The sequence below is a fragment of the Kryptolebias marmoratus genome, linkage group LG11 (assembly GCF_001649575.2).
Source record: "Kryptolebias marmoratus isolate JLee-2015 linkage group LG11, ASM164957v2, whole genome shotgun sequence".
Classification (NCBI taxonomy): domain Eukaryota; kingdom Metazoa; phylum Chordata; class Actinopteri; order Cyprinodontiformes; family Rivulidae; genus Kryptolebias; species Kryptolebias marmoratus.
Window position 1 is genome coordinate 693,446 of NC_051440.1, and position 20,549 is coordinate 713,994.

At 35.5% G+C, this 20,549-nt stretch overlaps 1 protein-coding gene across 2 annotated transcripts; it reads right to left on the bottom strand.

Moving 5' to 3' along the window:
• Window positions 1-218: 218 nt before the first annotated feature.
• gal (galanin/GMAP prepropeptide) lies at window positions 219-16,510 on the bottom strand. Of its 2 annotated transcripts, XM_017440438.3 has the most exons (7): window positions 16,404-16,510; window positions 16,244-16,324; window positions 13,232-13,286; window positions 12,811-12,882; window positions 6,723-6,809; window positions 1,646-1,717; window positions 219-433 (listed from the first exon to the last, which is right to left on the bottom strand). In XM_017440438.3, the coding sequence occupies exons 2-7, from the start codon at window positions 16,322-16,324 to the stop codon at window positions 372-374; spliced, it is 429 nt and encodes a 142-aa protein (XP_017295927.1). In that variant the 5' UTR covers window positions 16,404-16,510; the 3' UTR covers window positions 219-371. The 2 variants fall into 2 exon arrangements, with proteins under 2 accessions (XP_017295927.1, XP_017295928.1); XM_017440439.3 differs by lacking the exon at window positions 12,811-12,882.
• Between the last annotated feature and the right edge of the window lie 4,039 nt (window positions 16,511-20,549).

Sequence of the window (20,549 nt, forward strand, 5' to 3'; positions counted from 1 at the left end):
GTTTTGTTATGCCACCCAGATATTATCAGTGCCCCTCATCTGGCCATTCCTTTAAACATTTTCTGGAGGTACCCCTGTGATTATTACAACCTAAATGTGATGATTACCTGTATTATAGAGGAAATAAGATTTGTGAAAATTGATTTCACTACATTTTCAGTGTGTGGAAATGATAAATGTATGTTATGTTCACCCATTTACAGACAGCAGACACTAAATGATCTTCAGTAGATAAAAGTTTTATTTACACAACACAAATATTGGGTTTATATATTGGGAGGACATCAGAATGTCAGTGAAGCTAAAATAGTGTGACATTTAGGGCATTCAGAGCCCAAAAATCAGAAACATGGTAGAGAGAGACAGACTCATCAGGGATTGATCATTTCATCTGATGTGACAGAGGGAGACAGGCTGTCCAGCGCTCCCATCTCTGGAACCAAACACACAAAACAGTTTGTATCAGTATCCAGATAACACACATGTTACACAAACATCAGTACAATCCACATAAAAAGTCTTTAAGAATATTTAACCTCTTTGTCTGATATATAACCATGAATAATAAAATGTCTCTCTGTAAAATGTCTTCACTGAAAATTGATACCAAAAGCAGCAACTTGTTCTTTCATCACAGTGTTTGTCTTTTTGGTGAAATATTCTGATTAGTTCATTGTTTTATAAGATAAATTGCATGATAAATGTGGAAACATACAGTATATATTTTATTACTTTTAGAACTCAATTAATATACTCATTTACTAAGAAATAGTTTGGCCATTTTAAAGTGGGTTTCTGTGAGGTGGTTATGAACAATTAACATCTTACCTGTAGATAGCTCTTTGAACAACCTGAGTTTAGAGAGCTTAATTCTGACAGCACTGATGAGCTAAAAGCTAGTCAGAACACAGCTAAGTCCAAAGTATATTGCTGTCATTATAAAACAGCTTCAGTCTTCAAAGATTCATAGCGGTTCATAAAAACATTTATTTAAACATTTTTTTGCATGACACATTTATTTCCATGTAAATTCATGGTTATCTACAAGCATAAACAGCAGCAGCAGTGAAGTGTAGCACTTCTGGGCATCCAAGGGGTCACACTCATCAAGAATATCAGAAAGTTTGTGCTTAAATAACTGGTAATTTAATCACTGAATCAGGTGTGTTGGAGCAAGGAAACAAGTAAAACATGCAGGATAGTGGCCATCGAGGACCAGGGTTGCCTACCCCTGGTCTAAACTAACAGTGATATTAAGGTTTATAAAATAGTGATAGCATGAACTGTTATGGACACTTTTGAAGACTGCCTTTGGCGTCACTCAGGCTGGTTTTTACACAGTCCAACTTTAAAATGGCTGAACTGTTCTTTAAAGTAGTTACCAGTATTAGTGTGACTGAAAACTGATAGAGAAAAATTAAAATTCATCAGTTAATACTTTTTGGTCATTGAAGTGGGATCATTTTTGTTTTATGCAGTAAAAGTTAACAATGAATGACTTTTAGATTTTTTCTTTTAAATTTCTGTTATCTTATCCATCTCTGAATGCTGTTTTTTCTGAATACTTATTTACAGCAGGAGGAGGGTCAGACATTTGATGACTTCAAATTTTCAGGTTTAATAAAGCTGATTGGGAGAAGCATACCTTTAAGTTTGAGGTATGACAAGAAATCAATGACTGTGTGGATAATGTCTTCATCTCCTATTCTGAGAGCTCCTGTGGAGGAACAGCAACAAAACACAGGATGTTAGCATGTCACAGAAAAGTGTTATTACATTGTTTATTTTAAACACAAGAAAGAACATATTAGGAGCTGACTGGTTGGTATTCTTTACATGAATGACACTAGACAGCTGTTCACGTTTCTGTTGTTATTTTAGATTCAGACATGTGGGACGTGTTTTTGCACATTTATTCAAGACACTAAACATTCATCAAGCTTTATATCTGTGTGGCTTCATGATGAAAGAGTCTGGCTCCTGAAATGTACTCTCTGCAGTTCTGTCCCACTGCATATATAAAGACTTCCATGGATTTTCCACTTAAACTTGGCATATGCCTAAATTAATGAAAAATCCTGACGTATTTCATGTGTGTACTCATGAATCCAAGCATATTTCCTTTGTACATCCAGATCAACATAGAACTGAACACATGAGACACCTCTCCTGACATGTCTCCATTTAAACATACAAATAGATGCAAATGTGCCCTACTTGTCTGATTCTGTTTTCTGGGTGTTCAAAAATCATGTATAAATGCAAGAACAAGAGAGATTTCACAGAATGTGAGTTCGAGACAATCCTAAAAAAAGGTAGCGTGGCATAAAAATGTTTACTTTGGCATTACTGCCCATTAATACATAGATTACACACGCAGGTATTGAAAATGACTACAGAAATGCACTGGGGATACTTCTATAAAACTGGGCCATCTGCGGGATGCACTTCTAAGGCTGTCAGAAAGTTAATAACTATAAAAAACTATAGAGACACAAAGTTACAAACAGAAAAACTCAGTCACTCACTTTAACCAACAGGCTGCTGCTGTTTAGGTCAGGACAGGAAGATCCTAAACTTTTAACTATACAATCATGGACTTTATTTAGCTCTGACTCCGTCCTATGACATGCAGATAACTTCAATAATCAAATATGCGATTTATTAAATATTTTCTGATGCACAATAATGGATCAAAACTAATAGGCTAATAACTGTTTAATTGATGTGTGAGCAAATCCTGCAAAATATGAAAAACAGACCCTTTTTTACATTATTAGCTCAACATATCTGGTTTTGATGGAGTCGTGTACAACAATCCTGATGATCTACAGCAAAAAGTAGCTTTACTGTACTTTGCTTCCAAGTTTTTTCAAGTTTACTTGTTTTTTTTTAGATATTTCTTATACTAAAAATCATGTGAGTGAATAAAAAAAAAAAGTTTTCAATCTTAATTTTCACTTAAGATTAGAATTCTTAGCTGACATATTTAGTAGATGATATAATTAAATTAAAATGGGTCCTTGAATAAAAATTGTGGATAAATATGCCAATTAATATGTCAAGATTTAATCATTTAATCAACATTTAAATGCAGGGCAATGACTGCCTTAGGATGATAGCAAAATATTTACATATTATTTGACATGTTTATTTGATGTTTATTTTAAATGGTCCAGCACCAGGCAGAACTATGATGAAACATAAATGTTGTTTCAGTCTTATTTTTATATCTTTGATATTATTAAGAGCAGAATCACTGAATGGGTTGTGCTTCGTACTGACAGCTAACCAAAACTCTGTCATCACTGTGATCTAGCCCCGCTCAAACAGATCCCCCAACGCTAAAAACTCTGACTTTTAGCTCAACATAGCTGCAAAGCGCAAAATATTCTTTCATAGTATACCCTCAAATGTGTCCAATATTTTTTTTTTTCACATCATGAAGTTTCCCAGGATAGCCTGTAAGTGTCACCAATGGACCAAAACCTGTAGAAACTGTAACAGCTGCTCCAACCACCACCTCCCTCACTGCAGCTCTGGCTGTACCGATTACCTCATTATCTTCACATGTGGCCCTCTGCATTTATACATACTTGCTCCAATTTCTCTCTGATAGACTTTCTGAAGTCATCCTGTTGTCGGCATTCCAGCATTTTTGTTCCTGTGTTTTAAGTTATTTGACATGCCTGCCTGTTCCTGGTTTCTATCCTCTGCTCAACTCTCTGTCAGCATGTTTCTGCTTTTTTGTGCCTTGACCTCTGCCTAATTATGGAGAGCCATTTCAGCCAAAATTAAATGAATAAATAAATGGGTAAAATAAATACATAAATGAGTAATTGGCATTTTTATTCCCATTTATATTTAGTCATTTATACATTTATTTATTTTTTATTTATCTATTTTTCATATTATCCAGTTTTCAATTTCCCAGTTTCATTTATCCACTTTTCATTAATCCCTTTATCCATTTACCCATTTTATCATTTATCTATTTTTCATTTAACATTTAACATTTAACATTTTTCCTCAGGAGTTTCCCTCCGAAAAGCAGTCTTGCAATGGCGAACGCAGAGGGAGCAGCACGTTCTGTATCGGTTCTTCTTGGGGAAGCTGCCGATCGAATAGATGAACTAGATTGCTGTAAGTTTGATATCCGAAATGTTTTATGGTCCTTTGAGTTTTGTTTAACTTAAATTAACTTTTGATATATACAGCTTCAACTTTGACTGCTAATCAACAGTCACTCACAGTCACAGAAAACCAGAGGAGCACCAGTACTCATAAGTTATCAAGCTTTATACATATTGTTTATTTAATTTAGGTTAACAAAGGTAATCTCAAATGGCTTGAGCATTATCCAAGTTTAAGCTAACTTATCAGTTCTTGATCGATTTGTTACATTACTGTGCTGGCATTAGTTACCAGCATAGTAATGGCAGCACTGTAAGCTTTGCTGTTTGTAATGTATGTTTTAATATTTGATGAGAATGAATAGATGGTGTTGTTTGATGCTTCAAAGTTATTAGGTTAGTTTATCTTGATCAACATACCTGATTACTATTGGGTTTCTGAACAGTGAATTCCAGATTTTATATTTCCTGGATTTCCTGCCTTAATTTTGTCTCCCACTCACCTCCTGCCTCTTCTTTCTCTTTGGTTGCTCTCCCAACTGACTCTGATTTAATTACTAAAAATAGCTTTTTTTTTCTTAAACATTTTCCGAAGTTTAAAATCACTACAAAATATTTTGGCTACATTAAGCATTTGCACCAAAAATTAATAGGTAACAATCAAACCTAGTGACAATTTAGAGTTCCCATTTAACCTAATGGTTAAATTGTAACCATTAGGTTACCATTTTACCTTTCTGATTATTCTTTTTTCACAAATGAACTTTAATTGACTCTATTCTGGTATTTTGAAATTCAACATTTCAACTCTAATCTTCCTCCTCAGTTTTTTTTTTCTTCTTTTGAGCGGCTCTAATATGTAGTTGTAATTCAGTACAAAAACTGATAATTGTGTTTTTATCAGTTTATAAGTTTTGCATCACATGGGTTTACAGATTAAGTTTGCCCTCAGAAGCCTTTCTAAAAATTTTAAATGGCCCTTGAGAGAGAAAAGGTTGAGTAGATTTTTACACAAGCAACTTTACTTGTGCTTGAGTAAAATTTCAACATTTAAACTTTTCCTTGAGTACATTATTCTAGTGCTCTTTCCACCCCTGCATAAGAACCAATGAACTTTCTCCAATGCACATCAACTTTTCCATTCTTGCAAATAAATATGAAGATGTGGATCAGTTTGACTGAATGATAAGTCATCCTTTCTGAACATGGGGGGACAATAAAAAAGGTATGTATAATGTTTTTAGCATGAATTTTTTAATCCATTTTCTTTACCCACTTTTCCATGTAGGGTTGCAGGGAGCTGATGCCTATGTCCAGTGGTCACTGTGTAAGGGGGGAGGATACCCTGGAGAGGTCTCCAGTCCACCACAGGGACAAATAGAGACAAACAAGAGTAACAATCAAACCTAGTGACAATTTAGAGTTCCCATTTAACCTAATGGTTAAATTGTAACCATTGGGTTACCATTTAGCCTTTCTGATTCCGTCATTTCCAGCATTTAATGAAAGTATCATCTTTAGGTCTTGTTTCGAAGGAGGAGAACAGGTCAACTTCACACAGAAAGGCCCCAGGCTGAAGGCGAACCTGCAACCTTATTGCTGTGAAGCAACAGCTCTAACCACTGCCCTGCCAGGCTGCCTTTAGTATGAAATTTATATGAGTAAATGTGTTTTAAGTTTACAGTTTACACTGTTTGTGATCAGATCTACCAGATAAATAAGTAAAAATGCTGAAGCGATGATTGTTTTAGTAGTAATGTGTATAATATACTACATATTTGGCACATATGTTTCTTTAAGTTGACTATAATTCTCGATATTATCATGATTATTCATAGCTATCACTCAGTAAATGAACTGACTCATAAATATAGACAAACATGATCAAGTAAACGTAAAGAGTATTTTTCTCACCATTTTAGGTGACGTAAAGATGCCAAAGATGCAGTGGTTTTAATGTCACTGGCAAATGTAGAGCCTTCATTTTATCCATAAACAATAATTGCTGAAAACATTTATTATACTGTACAACTTTTACTGTCCTTGTGTGTTCAGAAATTATCACTTATCATTTAGCAATCAATTTATTTATAGGGGTTGAGCTCAGACCTCATCACGTGACATTCCATCACTACGATTTTATGAAATGGCTTGTATAACATAATAGCACCCATAACTTGGAGCCTTCTTCGCTTTTGAACAACAAGAGGAGGTGAAGACACTAATAATATATACACCTGTACTCTCGGTTTGGAAACAAACTACAGGCATCAAGTTGAAAAGAAGTTCATATTTCTCAGGTCATAGTTTGAGATTTTATTAGTAAGACTATATTTTCCCAAAAACACTAAATTTAATTCAGTGTCATGATGACATCTTGTATTTTTGTTCTATTTCTGAAATAAAAATGTGGTTTAAGTCATTTGCTAATCATGTTTTTTTTATTTGTATTTACAGTTTCACATTTATAATAGTTTAAAATTAAAACTCAAATAATAAAGTCAGGATCAAGAAAAATGTTCCTTAAAAACAACAAACATTCTCACAGCTGTCTCTCAACAGAGAATAATATTTTCCTGTTGGACAGACCTGGTCTGAAGTCTTCTCCTTGACCCATGTCTCTCTTGCCGGCCAGACCTGCCTTGTCTCCCAGAGTCCTGTGTCCATCTATTCCATCTGGACAGTGAGTAGTAATCCCAGTCAGATACACACACAGACACAAACAGGATGAGTCTTGTCTGAGCCTTTCTGATTCAGTCATTTCCAGCATTTAATGAAAGTATCATCTTTAGGTCTTGTTTCCAAGATCTCTTCAAGCCAATCCAACTTTCTTTGGCCTTTAGTTAGCAAGAATAGTTTTCATTTACAGATGATTATTTGTTTAATAAGATAATTTAAGATTGCGCAGAATGGGGTTACATTTTCTAAATATTTCAGAGGTATCATGCAGACACACATACACAAAGCACACCTGCACTAAATCTAAGGAGAAAAATTAAAGGAAATAGTTTCAGCAAAGTGTTTATCTGTCAATACTTTGTTCAGGTTCCAAACTTCTACAGACCACCTGTGGGGCTTGGCTCGTGGAATTGCAGTAAAGCAAAAGAAAAACTGAAAGGCATGATTTTAAATAAGATGGATTGCAGTTTTAATGCACTGTAATGATGATGGGTACAAAAGAATTTCTTTTGCTATGGTTGTAGTTCTCATATTGAAAGCTGCTCTGAGTTTTTATGGGCCTTTGGACTTTAATATTACTAAAAGAGTCTTCATTCTAAAAACTCACCAATGGTTAACAAGGTTCAACAGCTCCAGTTATGTTAGAATATTCTAACATAAACTCCAAAATATACATGAAATATACAGGATGTTTTAGGCCTATATCTCACTGGATTGTGATGGCTGCAAATGTTTTGTTGCGGTCTTAATGTTTTCTAAGTGTTTGTAATCAGTGAGTTGTGCCTCCATTTTTTGTGCTGCAAAATCTCATGGCCTATTTTCAAGTGCATAGCTTGGAAAACTGTATATATTTTGTTGCCCACCTCTGCTCACATAGTACCCAAGGTGGGTACAAAGCAACCAAGAAAATGCTTTGTATCCACCTTGGCACCGTCCCCAACAATATCGACTTAATCTACTAAAATACCCAATGGAAATGTAGCTAGGCAGACGAAATAATTATCTATCATATGTGTGGCTTTTAGACCTAGACAAAGGGGAGTTCTTGTGCAGGAGTCAAAATATAGCACTGACAATCTTAAGACAAGTTGGGAGACAACTGCAGTAAAATTGAGATGAGTCTGAGGCAAGTTAAAAACACCCACAATGACTTTGTGATTATTTTAAAAGAAAAAATGACTTTGGAACACAACTATTTTTAAAGACACTATGGCCTTGGCAGAGGTTTGCGCTCTCTAAGTTCTTCTAATTTTTTATTTTTTTTGGTGGGGGAGGGGGGGGGTTCCTCTCCAGTCAGTCACAATTTAGTTTCCTTTGTTCCAAACACTCACAAAGTTGTCTCACATTTCTTGTTTTGTTTTTTGTTTTTTTGACTTTCAGAAACTAAGTTCAGATGGGTTTTCAACAACTGAGAGTATTTTGAGAGAAAATTTGTTCTGCAAATTTTTTTGACCTACTTCAAAATTACTGCAAAACAAAAGCAATAGAGCTGGTGGGTTACTGACTCACCAGGATTAAGGATCTAAATCCTTGCACTGAATCAGGCCTCACAAGTCCATGGTCTCAAATAACCCAAATGCTATGTCTTCTGGGAGACTGACACTAAATTCCCAAGTTAGCAAACTCACTGAAAAAGAAAAACAGCAGAATCCCTGGAAATGGTGCAAACTCAGATGAGTCCAGTCTCTGATTGGGGTTAAAAACTTATAAATAGAGTGGACTCAGGCTGAAATTGTGCATGAGCTGGTATTTTAGAATCCAAACATTTAGGTGTTAGAATATGCACAGTACCACTGATATGATGTGCACATATGTTGCACATTTTTGTATATTTACAGTATGTAAATAGTTAGATACTCTTTGCACACTTTGCAATTTTGTTCTGTGTGGTTGATTATGTTTACTTAGTTGGCAACTTGAACAACTCAAGTGAACCAGATCACTCAGTATGGGACTCAGATTAAGTGAACTGAATTTACCAGTTCTAGAGAGAAAAGGCTCTGTGATTCAGGTAAAGAAGAACCCTCATGAATGTTTCAACACAACTTGGAGCTTGGCTTTTAAATTGCAATACAGCAAAAGAACAACTAAAATGCTGTTTGCAGTTGCAGTCCAGTGAGGTTCTAGAGCACAAAGTGACAATCGGCAAATGCAAAATAGGCTTCAACGTTATTGTTTCAGAGAAGCTTAGTATATAGTCTTTATCAAAACAGTCCTTGAAAATTTTCACTTTGAAAAGCATTACTATTCTGTTTTGCTGACCAAAATCTGAATGGGAGATGACAAAACATAGAACTTCTGTTTTAAAAAAATAAAAGGAGTAATGTGAATTGGGCCTTTAAAATCCAAAATATATTTAAGCTTCTTCAAATAAAATTATTTGTTTTTAAATAAATAAATTTGTGAAAATTTTATTATATACAAGTTTCTGCCTCAGTTGTTCTGTGGGTTATGAGAAGTATAGTTTTAAAGTACTGTTACCGAAAACAGGGATGACAGAGGTGTTCCAGTTTTCATTTATTTTACAAGCTGTGTTAAATTCAGTGGCCCATCCACTTTGAGTCAGGCCCATGTGGAAATTCATTCAATCATTTCTGGCTTTGCCCCTGTTCCAAACGTGTAGGTATCTTATATAAGTGTAAATATTTTCTTAATTTTTTATATATTTTTTGTGTATTTGTTTTTACGGAAGCGCATTGCTATCACGCAGGAAAAAAAAAAATTTGAACCCTATCACGTTATAACGTGATACGTATCTTGTTATAACGTGATACGTATCTTGTTAAAACGTGATACGTATCTTGTTAAAACGTGATACGTATCTTGTTAAAACGTGATAATTTTATGTCCAGGAAGTGGCGGTATTATGCTAGGCTAGTACAGTGGCTAACAGGAATTGGTCAGGTTTCCCTTCATGTTTGGTCTACACGGATACGGGTGCTGCTTTGCACTGTGGTTAAAACCAATTGATTTCGGTTGCTTGGTTATGAATAGCCGTTGCCATTATTCACCTATTAAAAAGAAAATGTTCAGCAAATACAGCTGAGCCTCCGTTATAATTAGCCATTTCCTGAATCAAAAGCTACAATCGGAAGCCAACTTTAGCTTCGATCCAGACAGTCAGTTAGGAACGCCGCCACAGCTAGAGGACCGGACTGACGTTTCCTTCTGTGCAGTCCCGTTCTGTTTCGGATCCTGGTCAGAGTAGCATACTATTATTGGTTTTAACCACAGTGCAAAACAGCATCCGTATCCGTGTAGACCAAACATGAAGGGAAACCTGACCAATTCCTGTTAGCCACTGTACTAGCCTAGCATAATACCGCCACTTCCTGGACATAAAATTATCACGTTTTAACAAGATACGTATCACGTTTTAACAAGATACGTATCACGTAACATGTTATAACGTGATAGCGCTCGATTTTTTTTTTTTTCCTGCGTGATAGCAATGCGCTTCCGTATGGTTTTACATCAGAGACCACCTTGTTGAGTTGTTCATGGAATAAAATTGTCTGTTCAATAATCAGAGTGGTTTCCTGGATGTTTTTCCACAGATGTGTTCTTATTTGTAGAGCTCAGCACTTGACTGTGAGTGAAGAGTTAACATGAAGTGTTAACTGAAATGATTAATAATTGTCTGACACTTTCTGACAGCTGCCTGAAGTAGCTCTTCAGCTTGCAGTCTCTGCCCTGTTTATATGGGTGCTTTAAAATCCAACTAACTTAAATATGCCTTTTAATGCTCTTCTCATTAAAATATAAAACTGTGCTAGTCTTCAAATGTTTTGATTGCATATCTTTAGGTACATTTTTAGATTTTTGTTCATTTTTTGGGTCATTAAAAACATTATATAACAGTATCTGTCAAAAAAGGCTTTACAACTCATTAGACTTTATGCCAATACAATTTGTTTTAAAATATACAGTAAAAGGGGAAGAGAGAGATGCCTGCATGTATTTTTAAACTAACAGGTTGTATAATTTAGCAGTTTAGATCATCTAGAGCAGAGTTTCCCGATCCCCGGCATGCAGACTGGTACCGGTCCATAGGTCATTTTGTACCGGGTCGCACAGAAAGAAAAATTAACTCATAGTATTTCTGTTTTTTTAATTTTCGGAGTCTGAAGGACATTTATTTTTGAAAACTGACTGGATTCTCTCCACTACATCCGTCTATGACTCACTCTTGATGCATGTCAAAATGCTCATCTAGGTCACGTAATATGTTACTGCTAAAAACAAACCCACAAGCTAGCAAAACAAGTAAAAAACAAACATCTCAGGAAGCGATCGCGTTCGCAACTATTAACGCAAAATCAAGCAAACCCCGCGAAATCGCAACTTTTTGCAACTTTGTCCAAAACACCGCAACTTTAACCCCAAATAAATCACAAAGAAGAGATGTGACATCACATCCTGTAAACATCAGAATGCCGGGAGCATGCGGGAGCAGCGACCGAAGCGAAAATGTGCGCTAATGCTTAACATTTGCCCACAAAGATTTTAGCAAAGGACCGCGCAAAACACCGCAGTGAAGTTAGTTTTAGGTTAGATATTGTATATTCGCGCTCCGCTGAGTTAGCAGCGTCTAGCTCACGGCTGAACCGAAACAGGAACGCTAATGTCGGCCAGCCGTGCCTAAGTGAACCACCGCGCGTGAGAGAAAGGGCCGGCAGAGAATGGCTGGCCGACATTAGCGTTCCTGTTTCGGGTCAGCCGTAAGCTAAATGCCGCTAACTCCGCGGAGCCCGAATATCCAACATCCAACTTAAAACTAACTTCCCTGTGGTCGCAAAACAGTTACCGACCCAGCTGCACAAGAGTGGGGGGAAGCTGTTTTGCACGTCCTGCAGTGTAATCATCAAACATAAACGCAAGTAATCCATCGACAAACACTTTGTGTCTGCAAAACATGTGAGGAGAGCTGCAGACGAGGGACAATCCAGAAATGGTCATGAATGTCAGTTTATAAGCTATCATTGCACAATATAAACAAAATTCAAGACATGCAAGAAAAAAAATAGAATTTAGAATAGAATAGATTTGTTTAAGAAATAATAGTATTTGTTTTGATCTTGGTTCTCTTTACACTTACACACTCCTACAGTTCATACTTCAAAATGTTGACAGTTTTTCAGAGCAGATTAGAAAGTTATGTTGGAGTTTCAGGCTGCTGCATCGGCACCCCACAACATTTCTTCAGATAATTTCTAGTGTTGTTATACATTTCTGATTTGTGACGTTAGAGTGAAGCAATCGGTGTCTACTGTTTGTATTAGTATTAGTTTCCAATGTATTAGTTTGTTCATATTTGGCTCTCCATTTTTGTAAAACTAGTTGGCTAACAAAGTGTATGATTATAAATAAAAAGGAGATGGAGCAGAAGGTGTGACCTCTTTAAATTGAAGTAATTCTTGTGACATTTTGTAAAATGAAAAATACATACTGGCCTAAAAGAGAAAAAAAAATCAGTGTTGTATAATGGCCATCAGCCACTGTACCAAAAGCATAAGTATACAGTACTATCCGATATGGTGATATGTCCGTATACGTTACATATACAGACAATATCCGGGGAAATCCGCAACGCATCCCTCATGGATTTTGTTTTCACATATCCCCATATATGGACCAAAATGGATCCTGAAAAATCCTAAAATCCGGATACCTATCCACGCGATATCCACAAAAATATGTGTGTATGTGATCCCTCACGGTTCCTGCTTTATATCTCTCTGTATACTCGCTGCCTTGATTTTGTAAAGATTAGTATATCCACATGTCATAGAAAAACTCATATTCGTTGACCTCTTTTTAAAAACAAACCAGGAAAGCAGCTGTAAGATGGATTGACATATAGAGCAGCAGAATAACATGTTTATTGATGAGAAACACAAGCAGCTAATGAAAGAAACAAACAAAAACTGGATGGGTGGACGTAGCAATTCCCGATATGACGCCAAGGCCCTACAGTGGCCGTATGTTTCTATCTTACATTGAGTGACCAGCTCGTCTCTGCCTCTGGCACTGGGGGAATCCTTTATCTGAATTAGGTGATCAATACGACCTGAAACACAGGATGAGGTAGGGGCAACCTTTACCTGGGCTTCACACATTCACACACTCACACACAGTTTAGGGTCCAGGGTTTTTGCTCTGGACTACCTGGACCCCTACAAACTGGTAAGAAAACACATCTTAACGTGTCCTGTAATCAGGCCATCTTTAAATGACACTAAATTAGCTGACACACAGAGGAGACAGCACACAGGGACAAAGAAACACATAAAACAGAAAGATGAACTCCACTGTCTCTTCTGTATGCCATGCCACAAGCAGCACAAAAGTACAGCAAGTGTGTGTGTGTGTGTGTGTGTGTGTGTGTTTGTGTGTGTGTGTGTGCAGTTTGCACTTACGAGGACCTAACAAGTATCCAGCGCTGTTCAGAGTCCAGCCGCGCTTCTCCTTTGCCTGGAAGATGCACACATTCAAAAATAAGAGATACAGATGAAAAACCTTTTCGTTTCTTGGAGTACAGTTTGGAGTTATGGATCATCTGAGGGTGTGGACCCCAAGGTTACTATGTGCATCTTTTTGAGAGCATGAAACATACATTTATGTTCCCCAGTGTCAAAATGTTCATTGATATTTGATTACTGTAAAACTTAGGGGACAAAGTCAGGAGACTGTTTGTGCTGGAAAGAAAAAAATCTATTTAGTTCAAGATTGTTATTGAAACTATAATTTATTAAATGTTAGTGTAATTAAGTAACTTTGAAACAATTTTTTTTAAATTGTGTAAATGTGTTTTTATTTATTCCCTTAAAATAGTTTAATACTGTGATATTTTTAAACTAACCTTATTTATTCAGATTTATTTTCATCTTTAATATTTCCCAATGTGCTTGTCTGTGCCTATTTTTTTCTTTTTTTCTCATTTTTATTTATATTAATTATATAAATATATATATTATATATATATAAATATAAATGGTGTCATGCTCATGGTCTGGAGTTGTCTAGAATAACAGGATCCATACGGATTAGAAATGTGCGGTACAGGAGGACTGTCTCCAGAGGTACCGACTGAGCCCTAAAAAACACAAAACTAACAACAAAAACACAAACTACAACAAATTCATATAAAGGGGTCATTTGGTCATCATGATATAAAAACTAAAGCACACAAACAGAGAAGTGCAGAGAAGGACAAACTGGTTTCAGTTTTCAGTAGGGAATCATCCAAACTCAGAAAAATGAGATGAAATCAACAGTTTTTCTTAAAAATGTATTGAACATTAATGTTAATTATTATTTTTACTGATTATGGTAACTATGAATTAAATGCCCTCTAACTAAAATATACTCAAACTGTTTATTTGTAGCACAGGTTTGATTGTCTGATGAAGACATGATTTACTTTAAAATAATCTTAACACTTTATTTCAATAAAGCTTTTTATTGTAAATATTTATTTTAGTGATTTCAAGCTAACATTATAAATACTCCCATACTAGAAGGCTTTTTCTGTTTCTTTCTTTGGCTTCAGAAAAAAGGAACCAGTAAAAAGAATGATTTGATTATTATGTCTGAATTTCACTTAAAAGGGATTATAGAGTCAAATTTCTAGAAGTTTATTTTGTTTATTTTATTTACTTTATTTAAGATCATAAATATAATTGGAAATCTCACATAAATTATAGACAGAAAAGTTTGTAAAACTATCACAATTTTAAATAAAGCTAAGAGTGGCTTAGAATAATCAACACTTCATTTTTTTGTATTTTTCATTTATTGTTCCATATTTTAATTAGAGGTTTGGTGCACCTTTCCAGGCTATCCCCCACTTCTTGCACATTGACTACTAGAGATAGGCACCAGCTCCACACAAGCCAGAAAGGAGAAGCGAGTAAAGAAAATGAATGTAATGGATGAATGGATGGATGGATGGATGGACAAATGTGGCTAATATCAAATCAATGTTATAAAAAAGCAATAAAAAATTTTTTCACAAAGTGAATGTTAGAGAATATACTAACAGTCTATTTACAAGTCAAATAGGTTGAAATGTGAAATTGTGGTTGGCTACAAAACTTTATTACTTCTGTAGAAAGGTATAAAAAAATTGTTGCCAAAGAATTTACGGAAAATGTTTGCTTTGAGATCCAACAATGAAAATCAGAGGAGAAATTAAATTTTTTTAAAGTTCATCAAAATAGAGGTGTATTTGACTACATGAAGTCATCAAATTACTGAATGATCTAGATGATGACATGGAAATTTGTTTAACTTTTATTGAATTTAATAAACTTTATGAAGAAAAGAATATTTTTATATATTTTTATAAACTTGCAGAATGTTAATATTTAAGACAAATTATGTTTGCAGTTGATTTTATATTAGTTTTATGGGGTTTTATTTGTGGATGGATCAACGCAAATATCAACATTATTAATACCAACACTGGCAGTGGTTTCAGATCAATACTTGCATGATGGATTTATTACTTTAGTTTGTTCTCCTCTTTCTCAAAAATGCAGAAATATGACAGGAAGAAATTTTGTTAAGTTGGTGTATTATTGGTTTTAAACAAAATGTTTGAAAGATAAAGAGTTTAAGCTCTAAAATATTTATTCTCTTTGAATAATTTGTGCCCTTTTTTAAATAAAATATAAATAATTAAAGGGAAAAATATATTTCCTTATTAGGTTGTTTCTAAAGAAAAACCAAGAGTGTAAATCCTTAAATTATCTTTCACCACTTTGCATTGATTTGATTTTTGAAAATAGTTACAGTATATATATATGTAGTATATATATGTAGTTTGTATACTGTTATTAAATGTTATTTCTGATGTTGGATATATGTTGTGATATTATAATATGGATCTTATGTTATGACTGCTACTGTGACAAATTCATTTCTCTTTTCTTTTATTTATTCATTTGTTTGTTTGTTCTGTCATTATACAATTGCCCAAAAGCATTTCCTAAAATCTATCTTGTTTTTTAAAATGTAAATATCATCTAATTTACAGTGAAAAGCAAAAATCAGTCATTTATTAGTTATAATAATATAACAGATTAAGTGCACTGATGATAAAAATGATGCACTGCTTAGCTGCCCTAAGAAGATAAAAGTATTGGATTGATATTAGTGATACTCGTGTTGGATTTACTTGTTTTGGACAAATACCAAATTTTGCAGTATTACACACCACCGAATAAATGCAGTTTGCTGTCTTGTCATTGAGAAAGGGGCAGCTGATATAAGGTTATTCTTCTCCCTGCTCACTGTTTTTTACTTGTGAATTTTAATTTTGTTGAGCTTTGTCAGAGTTTTGTCTTTGTGGATCAAAGTTCTAAAACTACATGAGTGAAATAAGTATATAAGAAAAGAAAAGTTGCACAGAGCGTGCAGAAACTCACCGCAATGACCAGCCCAATGCTCTCAGAGAGAGTTGCACAAAAGATGAGTGACACGCACAAAACCCCGAAGCACCTCTGCATCTGAAAGAGAAAGAAAACATGAACACAACCGGATGCTGTCAGAACCAAACCTGCTGCTCCTGTCAGCTCAGCAGCCTACCTTGGATCAGACAGTCCTGTCGTTTGGTGCACTCAGAGGAGATCTGCAGAACCTGCCTTGGAGGGAGTCAGTGAGTTCTGGTTCAGATGAAATGATGACTCCATCCACCTTTTATCATCGCTTCAACTGCTGCCTGCTCGCGTCAGCAGCCCTCCAAACACGCACACACCCTCCTGCTGGTAGGATGGGCAAGTCACAAACAAAACACAGAAGAAAATTCAATAGCATCCCATAATACCATCATCAGATTTTTCTTTGCTGCCCTCAGAGAGCCAAGATTAAATTTTAGCAGAGAAAAACAGTCTGTGTGTTTTTTCTGTCCTCATTTAATATATAGCAGGATCAATAAAACTTCTGTTTTGAATCAGGACTAGTTAACCCGGTTTATTATCAATGCCTCAGTTTGTTCCCTCATTTTCTCCTAGTACTTATGATGCTTTTCTTTTTCTTTTTTTGTTTGTTTTTACATTTTTCTTTTATCTACAGTGAATTATAAGTTGTAGCCAGTTTTGTGTTCCCTAAAATCAGTTGGTTGTGGTACCCATCTTCGATTGGGGAAGCTCCAAAAATTATTCAGTTGTAAAGGTACATCAGATGGTTACTTTCTGAAAGTATAAATCTGGTTCATGAGATAGTTTGCTAAATCTACAGACACACAGTGCCATTTCTAGCTTTGTGGGGGCCCTATGCAAGCTGCTGTTTGGGGGGCCCTAGTTTGCCAAATTTCAATGAAAATATTTCTAACCCATTAGATCAGGGGTAGGCAACCCTGGTCCTCAAGTGCCACTATCCTGCATGTTTTACTTGTTTCTCTGCTCCAACACACCTGCTTTGAATCAATTGGTGATTAACAGGCGTTTGCAGAACATGAAAAGGTAATTTAACCACTGAATTACGCGTGTTGGAGAACCAACCACACGTGGGACTTCTGAAGACCCCTCTCCTTCAATGCTTGGCTCCAAAATATTTTAGAATTGCTTCGCAAAGACAAAGTTCTTTAGGAAACCAAGCAAAAGATATTACAAAAAAACACATTATTACATTATAATTGTAGTGATGTTACACTAATAGATAAATTCATGTTTTTAAATTAAACATTGTAATGTAGTGTCCCTTTAAAGCATATTTCTAATTACAAAGTTACCACTTAAAATAGCTTTTTGCATTTATTTACACATTGCAAGTGTTAAAGTATTAAAACAAAATAATTTTGTGATGAGCGCTATTTGGTAAAGTAGGAATGTCTGTGTAAAGAGGGGATTACAAAGTGGTCATCTGATATCTAACTGGTGATGAACTAATTAAACAAAGTAATACATCGAAAACCCTGCTCAGTTGTAGGAATGGATGCAGGATTGTTCAAATTTGCAAACTGTGTTGACACAATAAATATTCTAATAAATGTGGCAAGGAGGGAGGTTGCAATAAACTCATTAAAGTTAGTAATAATTCACTTCGAGCAATAGTCCAAAATAATCAACAACAGGCCTAATATTATTAGTCAACTAATAAATAAGTAGAGTTATTTATAACAGTGCTATCAAAAACCCACATCCACACTTCTAATTAAAGATCAATAATATAGACACTGGGCTTAATAAATTAGTCATAAGTAATCCTAAAGTAATAGTAAGTGGCAATCATCTGAAACAACTTTCACTGGATATATGCACCAACACCAGAACAACAACAACAACAACACAGACACACACCAGCCTCACTATAATCTGACTAAACAGGTCTAATGTCACTCATTTCAATCAGTCAGAAAACCACTTTTCCCATATACCAATTTTATTTTAGCTAATTTTCTTAAAACAAACACTAAAGTTGGTTGAACATTTAGCTTTGGGGTCCTCTGGTGACGTGTGTGGCCATATACATTTGCATAGTCAGCAAATGGCAAAAAAAGACTCTGCAGACACACATCAATATGAGCAAAAACATTATTGCTCTTTCATCTTTGGCAGGTTGTGATAATAAAAAAAAAGGTGCAAGAGGATGGTTACGTAAGTGTGAACACCCTTAAACTAATAACTGGTTGAAGTACCTTCAGATTTATTTGCAGCCTTCAGTCTTCTTGGGAACACATCTGTCATCAATTAAAGTTACTCAAACTTACAGAGGCCCAGATCTGCAGGTGGAATGGTACTACCAAATCACTTCATGTCTTTCATACATTCAAATATTTTTAATCTTTCAAACCATCTACAGGGGCACTATGGAGAGCATCCTGATCAGCTGCATCACCAAGCACTGTCCCCTCCCTTCAGGTCATATACAACATACTATGTAACTTTAAATTGGGTGTGTGTTTTCATGGCTTCTGTTTGGCTGAGGGTTTTAAACTCTTGTTTATGTTATATTGTAGTTTGGTTCTCCTCAATTTATCTTTGGTTTATCTTTAGTACGACTTAGTCTTATTTAGTCTCTCATGTTTTAGATATGTTTAGCTCTATATTTTCAATATCGTTGTGTGTGTTTTATGACTTTGTATTTTTATGTTTGCATGTTGTACAGCACTTTGTACTGCCCTGTTGCTGAAAAGTGCTATATAAATAAATTTGGAATTTGGAACATCCGTCCCACCCGCAAAGCTTCTGCATTGCGGGTGATTCCACCCACCCATCATGCAGCCTCCTCAGTCACCTGCCATCAGGGAGGAGACTGTAGCATCTCCAGGTCAAGACCAGTAGACCTGGGGACAGCATCATCCACCACGCTGTCAGGAAGCTGAACTATCTTCCTTTCCTGCCCCCCTCTCCCCGTTTTCTTTCCCTGCAGACATAAACCTTGGAGTCTAACACCCCCCCACCCTATCACTAACACCACACATTTTAGGCTCTTTATATCCACTGTATCTGTAATGATTTTATGGGGTTTTTATTAGTTCCTTTCCGGCCCACAGAACTGTCTCTAGGAAATGTGTGCTTTGTAGACACAAAAAAATGTTTAAAATATGAGCATAAGATGAATTTACTAATTTCATCCAATCAACATGCATTATAAAGCACTGTACACTTTATTTTCAGATGGAGTGATGTTTTGTGTATGTTCAAAACAAGATCAGAGTTGATGCAAAAATGTTATTGTTGCTTTTTAATTGCATTCGTTCTTCCTCTTTCATCCATCTCACTATACTCTCGGCCCACCTCAGCAACATAGGAAACAAAGCTTTCTCCCCCTCTGCTCCCCAACTCTGGAACTCTCCTCCACCAGACATCTGCAGTATTGACTTTTTTCCTCCCTTCAAATTACGACTCAAAACTCATCTGTTCAGGTTAGCCTACTTGCTGTAGTTTCTTTTGGTCATTTTTACTTAATTTTACTTCTTATTGTGTGCTTTTATGTTGTGCCTGTTAGTTTATATATTTTTTTACCTCTGTAAAGTATCCTTGGGTGTGAAAAAAAGACTCTTACAAAATAATGCATCATTATTATTATTTGTAGAGATTTATGACTGAATCCAACATTTTGTGGCCCTCCTTGACAAAGGTAGACAAACCTGTTTGATGACAGAAACACTACATTTAACAAAGAAGCAAATATTATAGGCATAGATTCTATTGACTGAAAAATGACTAAATCAGATTTAACAGGTTTCAGTAAGTTTATTCCTCTTGTTTAATATAAAGTGAAGAGAAATTAACTGTTTATTGTTTCAAATGGTGGTGTTATCCTGCTGTAGAGTTGTTGTCACGTGTGAGCTGCAAGTTGTATAAAGAATGTCTCTGAAAGAAAAAACTTTCAACAGCTTTGTCATCCAACAACAGGCCAACAAACATGAATGATGGCTTTTCTGTGAATGGGAGACTAAAAAAACCTGATGAAGCCCAAGACACATTGGAAGATACTGGAACCTAAACCTATTTATAAAAATGTTTCACATCCTATTCAGTGGCGGCTCCAGAGATTTTTTTCTGCAGGTGCTAAGGGGGTGCTAAGCATTTTATTGAGGGTGCTAATGAAGGATTATTTGTTCTTACAGTTCTCAACACACACAGACGCAAGCACAAACATATATAATCATATAAATGAAGAACAGAATGAAATATACATATGTATCTGTGATAGGCCGATATCTCTACCTAAACCTCTATCACAGAAATAAAGAAGCTTCCCACAACATGAACATGTAGCAGTGCA